General features: G+C 39.1%; 2 protein-coding genes across 2 annotated transcripts in view; both read left to right on the top strand.

Annotated features, from left to right (window-relative positions):
* LOC115579320 (major histocompatibility complex class I-related gene protein-like) overlaps positions 1–2,909 on the top strand; it is a 26,991-nt gene extending 24,082 nt beyond the window's left edge. Inside the window, exons 2-6 of the mRNA XM_030412824.1 lie at positions 426–689; positions 1,028–1,306; positions 1,639–1,941; positions 2,029–2,078; positions 2,898–2,909. Coding sequence (XP_030268684.1) covers positions 426–689; positions 1,028–1,306; positions 1,639–1,941; positions 2,029–2,078; positions 2,898–2,909 — 908 coding nt within the window. The remainder of the gene's footprint in view (positions 1–425; positions 690–1,027; positions 1,307–1,638; positions 1,942–2,028; positions 2,079–2,897) is intronic.
* A 2,780-nt stretch (positions 2,910–5,689) lies between these two features.
* Positions 5,690–8,567, top strand: LOC115579182 (class I histocompatibility antigen, F10 alpha chain-like). Its single transcript, XM_030412721.1, has 5 exons — positions 5,690–5,765; positions 6,082–6,342; positions 7,012–7,269; positions 8,013–8,315; positions 8,402–8,567. Exons 1-5 carry the CDS (start codon positions 5,717–5,719, stop codon positions 8,536–8,538), a joined length of 1,008 nt encoding a protein of 335 aa, XP_030268581.1. The 5' UTR covers positions 5,690–5,716; the 3' UTR covers positions 8,539–8,567.
* The last annotated feature ends 581 nt before the right edge of the window (positions 8,568–9,148 follow it).

Here is a 9,148-nt window from a genome sequence, read left to right as displayed (position 1 = left end):
CTGAGAAAAATATGTTTAGTCAAACACTACTTATTTTTAACATTTTAACTGTTAATTCGTAGTTGGATGTGCTGCTTGGCACACAAGAGTCCAATATCCAAAAGAACTGATAGATGGTCCTGATTCCTCTGGATAAATGAATAGTTGATGGCATCATGGTTCATTGTTGTGACAGTAAAGTTACAAAGCCGTTTATCACATGAATATTTGTATTTTCTGTGATAAAGTTTATTTTGACAAAACTTAAACCATAACTGACTAAAAACCTGTTTCAACTTAATCAGACTGTTTTAACTGAATCACACTGACTTCATCATATTTCTGAGTGGTGATGATGAGTGTGTGTTCATACTGATTGGAAGCTGTTTGTTCTACACATTATTTATGATTAGTGTTATTTATAAGCTCCTTTGTTTATCCTGCAGTGCTACACTCCCTGAAGCATTTCATAACTGCATCAACTGGAATCCCAAACATCCCAGAAATTGTGGCGACAGTAGAAGTTGATGAACTTCTGTTGGGTCACTGTGACAGCAACAAAAAGTTGGACATGAAACATGACATTGCTAAATCATTCTTCATTAAATATCCTGAGCAGTTGGAGTGGTACAGACAAGAATGTGTCGGGTTGTTGCCAAACTTCAAATCCTACACTAACATTTTAATGAGTCTCTTCAACCAAAGTGGAGGTACAGTATGTAACATGTTATAGCCTGTTTAACATTTTACTGTTCTGCATCTTAGTTGTAAAGTGACCCAGGGCCTCAAGATACCAATCAGTTCAAACTCTAACATCATTTTACACATAACCTGAAATAGAGATTCATGTAAAGTAAACCATCATATCAGTTTGTCTTCAGTGGTCCAGCCACTACCTGTCATTCATCATGTCAACATTATTCAGCTGTTAGTTAGACTTGTTGCTGAAGCTGTTAAACACAAACTACTGATAACAATCTGATTTATGATCGCATGAAATGTTTCATCTGTGAATCAGTGTTAAATACAGTCTCTGTCTCTGTCTCAGGTGTCCATGTTGTGCAAGAGGGGAATGGCGTTGAGTGGGATGATGAGACTGGAGAGGTCAAAGGTTTCGCTCGTTATGGTTATGATGGAGAAGACCTCTTGGAATTGGATTTGAATACATTTACATGGAATGCTCTAAGACCTGAGGCTGACCCCACCAAACAGATATGGGATGCCAGTAAAGTTATGAGAGAATTCTATGAGACTCATTTTACTCAGATTTTTCCAGAGCGGCTGAAGAAGTATGTGGATTATGGGAGGAGCGTTCTGCTGAGAACAGGTAGGATCACCTGACCTGATGTAGTTTATTAGACACAGTGATCTTCATATAGGCTGCTCAGACTGAACTGTCATTGTATTATTAATCCAACCTGTCTGACATCAGCTTTTTTGCAGTGGTTACATGTGTTTTAGTCCTGACCAATCACAGACATCTTTGGGTGACATCACTCACCATCAACGCTCAGACTGTGATGTCACAGTTAGTTTAAGGAAAGTGATTTTACAGTTTCAGTGTTTCACAATAGAAATAGTTCCACTGAACATTGACACTGTGATTGACGACCTGACTGTGAATCATAAGAACAGAATTTCTCTCTCTTTACTCTCCAGAGCTTCCCTCAGTGTCTCTCCTCCAGAAGACTCCCTCCTCTCCAGTCAGCTGCCTCGCTACAGGTTTCTACCCTCACAGAGCCTCACTCGTCTGGAGGAAAGATGGAGAGGAGCTTCATGAGGAGGTGGACCACGGAGAGATCCTCCCCAACCACGATGGAACCTTCCAGATGAGTGTTGACCTGAACCTTTCATCAGTCACACCTGAAGACTGGACGAGGTACGACTGTGTGTTTCAGCTCTCTGGTGTGAAGGAGGACATCCTCACCAAACTGGAGAAAGATCGGATCAGAACCAACAAAGGTAAGAGTGAGATCAGAGGCTGCTGAAGGGGAGTGCATGGGAACAACAACAAAAACAGTAATGATAAACTATTATTGTGTTCAACAGTGAAGCCCAGTAACATGACCGTCCTCGTCACTGCTGCAGTGGTTGTTCTTGCTCTCATTCTCATCGGTGCTGCTGGATTCATCGTTTACAAAAAGAAGAAAGGTGAGAGAGAAAGGAAAGATTTCACTACTTTGATTTCAGTCTTTAAGTTGATTTCTTTTATTCAGAGAATCAGAGAAAGTAAATACAGTCAGCACTAAACAGACTGAGTATAAACAGATACTCAGTCTGAGTGAGTAGAAGAGAGGAATAAAGTGACTAAAGATAATCTGGCATTTACAACTGTGACTGAAATTATTTATCTTGTTCTGATTTCAGCCATCAGCCCTCCTTCTTGTAAGTAAAACTTACTTTGGTTCTATTTCAGCTGATCTGACTCACACTTCATGTTTAAGATTAAAAATGTTAAAATGATTGTGCACATTAACCTTTTCAAGACTTTTTTCTCTATTCATTGTTTAGCAGCTCCTGACAACAGCACAGATGAAGACTCCTCTAAGTCACTGAATCAAGACCATTGAATGACAAAGATACTTCTGGTGACACTTCATCTATTACAGAACTTAACGACAAAATAAGAAAGATCTTGCAGTAGCAGTAAAGTAACATATAAAAAGGACTGATTGAAAAGGTGGGACTGTTCTATGTTCTATGGCTCTGACTGGTTGTTTAATTGATTAATGACTCTGTAAGGACACTCCCACACAGGGTTTAAACGCCTGCAGTTCCCCTCCAGTTAGTGAGAACTGTAGAAGCCTCTTGGGTGAGGGTTGATACTGAACCAAGTCCAGTTACCAACGATACAGCACCGAGATGTAAGATAGTTGGTTTTGGGACTTCTAACACCTGATTTCTTGGTGTGCTGTCAGTTATCTGCGTAGAGTAAATTGAAGTACTGACCCGTTCTGTGTTCTTTCTGTTACACTTAGTTTGTTTTTAACAAACAATTTAAGCATGAAAGAGATGACAATCCAACCGTTTCACTCGACCAGTATGAAGTGATCAGACCGGCTACATCGGGCCTCTTCAGATGCTTTTTTTGAAAGGCTGGATTTGGAGAAAATGAAGTGCAGAGGGGCCGGACTATATGCTATACGTTTAAGTGTTTGATGAAACTCACTACTTTACAGGCCGACTTTAGTTACAGACTATTCTAACTCTAACTTTAAAACTTGTACATTGATCAGTTTATAGAGAATATGTATAGTAATTATATAGTAAGACATTAAGCGGTGGTGACGTTTAAGTCATGTGACCGTGATGTCGTCTGTTTAAAGCCAAACATTAGATTTTTACTAACAGAGATGTAACGTAGGCTTTGAAAGTCACAAAAGTTGTTTTTGTCTGTGAAGATTATCTTGATGAACAAAACATGTAAGAATCATAAACTTTATTTTCTGCGTTTCTTTCCACAGTCTAATTAAAAAATCCCATAGACTTCTTGTGGAGGGAGCCAGGGTGATGCTAACTTCAGGGTTAGCATCAAAAAATAGTTTATTGCTGCACCACTCTATAGATGGAGAATATGGAGTTTGGTCTGTCATGGAGCCAGTGTGTCTCTCGTATGAGCATGAATGTTGATAAATGTTCCGTTACATGTGTTTGTCTGTTAATTAAGATAATAACACTTCGAAATTAAGTATGTCAGAGTCATTATATACAATATTTAAATGTTCAGTTAAGTGACAGTAATCTTATAATTGTTAATATGTTACTCTACTTTACACTTGGCAGGTTTGTTGCTGAGAACTGAAGGAAGTGCAGTGTCAGATTTTGCCAATTCAAAACATATTCAACATCAATACATTTTGACTGAACAGAATTGTGCATGTCCATATGTAATATATACCATGTCGCTCTCTCTCTGTCATAACTTTTCATATTCAAATTAAAAAGCTGCTGTTGTGATCTACTTTACACAGGCTGCTGTGTGTGTGTGTTTGTGTATAAGTGTGTGAAGTCACTAGTAACATGCCAGACTCATTTACAAATCCAGTGATTTTAGGAGTTGTTGCATCATGAGGAGAAACTTAACAAACTGTGAAATGGCTGCAGCAAATTTTAAATATTGGTGCCTTCTTGTAAATTCGGCATTAAATACAAAACATTAAGATGTTTATTTCTTTGTAAAAAACTGTCATCATCGCTGTAAAAGCCTGTTGCTTCTTTAATACAGAAGAAAGTGGAGAAAGTTGCCGTACCCCATTTAAAAAAGCTCAGTTTTGTTGCGTTATTGTTGCATTGAGAGAAACTGTATACATTTTGTGAAAAACTGTATACAACACATTCTTAGATTTTTGAGCCTGCTCGTTAATTTGGCAAATGTTATACACGAATATATTTCTTTCTTTGTGTAAAAAACACGTTTGTTGTAATGAGCGCTGGTCACTGAAGGCGAAGCTGGAACACATGATGAGCCAACAGTGACAACAGGCTCAACTACACCAATAAAACTCATTCAAATTAAAACTTTTCACAGGCTTCTTGGACACATATTAATTTATTACTGTAACATATTACACAATAATATCTACATGTAATGCAACAGTATGACAGATTTGATGATAACACACAGGCTTCTTGGACTTTTATTGCTCAAACTGTTCAGATCACAGAGTGTTGTGGTGCTGAGACTCCAGTCATGAAGGGCTGCTGTATCTTTACAAGCCACCAGATGTCAATATGCTGCAGAGTTTGAAGCCCAAAAGCTCCATCAGGCTTCATCCACCTCTCTCTAGTTCAGACTCACTGAATGAGTGACAGTACAGAATGTATATGAGGTGGAGAGGGGGGTGAATCAGTACAGTCCCTGAAAAAAAACTCGCTTTCACCTAAATTGTGCATTGACAATGTTCTCTAACAACTTGTATCATGTGGCACAGTCATTACGTACAGCTACAGCCCTTAGTGCTGTTTAAAGGAGCTGATAATAGGTCACAGCTGAAGGTATTTTTACTCTCCAACTATACAGGGATGACTTTGAAACATTTTTACATCAAACAGATATTTAAGTGACCAATGGGGATGAATAAAGTATCATTAGATCTCATGCAGAGATTATTAGATGGTCTTTAGAATCATTCACCAAAAAGTGTCTCAATTCAGCTGATTCTACCATCACACAGTTTAACCACAAAACTCAGATTGTGACCTGTGGAGGAGCTTCACTTGACACAAGCTTCTCTTAAACATGATTAGTGTGAAACTTTAGAGTCTCTAAAATATTAACAGTATGATATTTTTCTGTATGACAATTATTGATGCATGGTTCATTCATGAGGATGATTTATTAATAATTCACTTTTAAAAGATACCAGCATGAATGCAAGTCTCACTATTAAGTGTCACTCACTTGAACTCAAAGACAGGCTCAGACAAAACAAATTCTTTCAGTGGGACCCAATCTCTGACTCGCATCTGTTTTGATATCGCCATAGTTAAATGAAAAACGAAGTGAGGGAGTTCACTGGAAATGCTGATTCCCGGGCTCTGTGATCAGCTCTGTCTTAAGATAATAAGATATGTGAGGGTAGTTGATGAGGAGTCGATCACTTGGAGGTGGTCTGGACTATTTTTCTTCTCAGGACAGAAATACTTTCACTTCCCTTCCCTTCCCTCTGTCAGGACAAATAACAGGAAACAGTTGATCCAGCCTGGTCCTTCACTCACTCATCTTCATCAAATCAAGATGAGAACGTTATTGTTGTTGCTTCTCTTCTGTCACGTTTCATCACCCGGTAAGATCACATTTTAAACCTTTAAACTCTTTAAACTTCACAGTCCACTCGACTCTTTTACACCAAGGTTAATTCAACTTTTGTTTCAACTTGATCAGACTGTTTTAACTGAATCATACTGACTTCATCATATTTGTGAGTGGTGATGATGAGTGTGTGTTCAGACTGAATGGAGGCTGTTCTGCACATTACATTTAAAACTTTTGCATTTTGATCTTTTGCAGCAAACACACACACTTCACATCATATTTATATTTTCATTGAGCATCATATTCATGATTAGTGTTATTTATAAGCTCCTTTGTTTGTCCTGCAGTGCTACACTCCATGAAGTTTTTCATAACTTCATCAACTGGAATCCCAAACCTCCCAGAGGTTGTGCTGACAGCAGAAGTTGATGAACTTCCAGTGGTGTACTGTGACAGCAAAAGACTGGATGTAAAGCACACTTTTAAATCATTCTTCACACAGTATTCTGAGCAGTTGGAGTTATACAGACAACAGTGTTTCAATGTTTTGCCAAAGATCTTCAAACCCCACGTTAACAGTCTGATGCGTCTCTACAACCAAACTGAAGGTACAGTGTGTAACATGTTACAGCCTGTTTAACTTTTTACTGTTCTGCATCTTAGTTGTAAAGTGACCCAGGGCCTCAAGATACCAATCAGTTCAAACTCTAACATCATTTTACACATAACCTGAAATAGAGATTCATGTAAAGTAAACCATCATATCAGTTTGTCTTCAGTGGTCCAGCCACTACCTGTCATTCATCATGTCAACATTAATCAGCTGCTAGTTAGACTTGTTGCTGAAGCTGTTCAACACAAACTACTGATAATAATCTGATTCATGAACTCACACAACTAAAATACAGCAGACGTCGCACAATGTACAATGTTTTTAAAATTAAGCTCTCGCTCTGTAGAGACCCTGGTGATACTACGAGCAAAGTTTCATGTTGTGTCGAGCCTTCTTAGTGTTTCAAAAATAGAGATTTTGATGCAATCGTAAAAGTGCCCCATGAGCTTCCATTGAAAATGAGTTTGACCTGAATAAAGAATACGGTCAATCTTAAAAGTGCCTCTTTTGACGTAGTCATGCTTTTACACAAAGGTTTGACTCATATCCATTCACAAAAGAAGCCTAGGTTGCATTTTGGCGAGAGTTTTGCTTTAATATCATCTTTCCACTGAATGTTTCATCTGTGAATCAGTGTTAATTACAGTCTCTGTCTCTGTCTCAGGTGTCCATGTTGTACAGATGGTGTGTGGCTGTGAGTGGGATGATGAGACTGGAGAGGCCAAAGGTTTCGCTCAGATTGGTTATGATGGAGAAGACCTCTTGGAATTGGATCCAAATACAGTGACATGGATCGCTCTAAGACCTGAGAGATGGGACGCTGATAAAAATATTAGAGAACATTTTAAGAATTCTCTTTTGATTTTTCCAAACTGGCTGAAGGAGTATGTTGAGTATAGGAGGAGCGTTCTGCTGAGAACAGGTAGGATCGCCTGACCTGATGTAGTTTATTAGACACAGTGATCTTCATATAGGCTGCTCAGACTGAACTGTCATTGTTTTATTAATCCAACCTGTCTGACATCAGCTTTTTTGTAGTGGTTACATTTGTTTTAGTCCTGACCAATCACAGACATCTTTGGGTGACATCACTCACCATCAAAGCTCAGACTGTGATGTCACAGTTAGTTTAAGGAAAGTGATTTTACAGTTTCAGTGTTTCACAATAGAAATAGTTCCACTGAACATTGACACTGTGATTGACGACCTGACTGTGAATCATAAGAACAGACAGACATTGTTCTTCTCTGACTGTAGTGAGTGTCTTTAGTGGTGGTGTAGTTCCCTCCTCTGTCTGTATACAGATCATGTGAAGGCTGTGTAGCAGATGTGTTGTTATGTACCCTGTCATTATTACACTGTGGTCTGGATACATGGAGCACATTACTTGGCCACCATCAACACTGTCCTCCCGCTTTTTTAAAACTCAATATTTAGTCGACCGACACTATTACAAACTGTTACAAGCACATGACATGATTCACATCATGCTGCTGGTTTCACACTATTCCCCTGATCAACAGTTTGCTGCAGTGATGTGCCAACAAACATAGTATTGTAACAAAATAGTCACAAAAATCACTTTGACACCTTTGTTATTGATTCCAATATACCTTGTTTCTTTTCCTCCCTCTCCTCTTTAATATCTCTCTCTTTACTCTCCAGAGCTTCCCTCAGTGTCTCTCCTCCAGAAGACTCCCTCCTCTCCAGTCAGCTGCCTCGCTACAGGTTTTTACCCTCACAGAGCCTCACTCGTCTGGAGGAAAGATGGAGAGGAGCTTCATGAGGAGGTGGACCACGGAGAGATCCTCCCCAACCACGATGGAACCTTCCAGATGAGTGTTGACCTGAACCTTTCATCAGTCACACCTGAAGACTGGACGAGGTACGACTGTGTGTTTCAGCTCTCTGGTGTGAAGGAGGACATCATCACCAAACTGGACAAAGATCGGATCAGAACCAACGAAGGTAAGAGTGAGATCAGAGGGTGCTGAAGGGGAGTGCATGGGAACAACAACAAAACATTAATAATAATCTATTATTGTATTCAACAGTGAAGTCCAGTAACATGACCGTCCTCGTCACTGCTGCAGTGGTTGTTCTTGCTCTCATTCTCATCGGTGCTGCTGGATTCATCGTTTACAAAAAGAAGAAAGGTGAGAGAGAAAAAGGAAAGATTTCACTACTTTAATTTCAGTCTTTGAGTTGATTTCTTTTATTCAGGTTTCTAAATTAAGGCGAAAGTATCAGAGAAAGTAAATACAGTCAGCACTAAACAGACTGAGTATAAACAGATACTCAGTCTGAGTGAGTAGATGAGAGGAATAAAGTGACTAAAGATAATCTGGCATTTACAGCTGTGACTGAAATTATTAGGGGGCCAAGCCCTGTTTGATATCTCGGTCAAACTAAATGCTATTGACACCAAATTTGAGATCCTTGCTTGCCATGACACTGGGAAGGGATGAGCCGAATTTAGCGAATTTTGGCCACTAGGGGGCGCTAAAAATATGGGAAGTTTATATCTCTTGAACAGCTACACCGATGTTTATGAAATTTGGTCAGTATGATGTAAGGCCAATCCTGAGGCCATATCTTGAAGGTGGTCATGACTGCTCAATGTGGGCGTGGCTTAATACAAGATAAACAACAAACATTAATTTCAGCCAAACTATTATGCTGAGAGCTTTGAAATTTATATGGTACATATAGAATAGGACACAGTTCTTCCATACCAAAAATTGCACATGTACTCCACTAGGTGGCGCTATAATGGATGCCATCGCATTTTTGCCTTTAAC

Source organism: Sparus aurata, chromosome 3 (genome assembly GCF_900880675.1).
Source record: "Sparus aurata chromosome 3, fSpaAur1.1, whole genome shotgun sequence".
In the NCBI taxonomy this organism is placed as follows: Eukaryota; Metazoa; Chordata; class Actinopteri; order Spariformes; family Sparidae; genus Sparus; species Sparus aurata.
Note: the sequence above shows the minus strand (reverse complement) of the source record. Positions and strands in the feature narration are given on the sequence as shown.

Bases quoted from the DNA above. Each gene is read 5' to 3' on its own strand.
- LOC115579182 (XM_030412721.1), top strand. From the start codon at position 5,717: ATGAGAACGTTATTGTTGTTGCTTCTCTTCTGTCACGTTTCATCACCC. The intron at 6,343-7,011 runs GTACAGTGTGTA...TCTCTGTCTCAG, and splicing joins TCTCTACAACCAAACTGAAG to GTGTCCATGTTGTACAGATG. The intron at 8,316-8,401 runs GTAAGAGTGAGA...TGTATTCAACAG, and splicing joins TCGGATCAGAACCAACGAAG to TGAAGTCCAGTAACATGACC.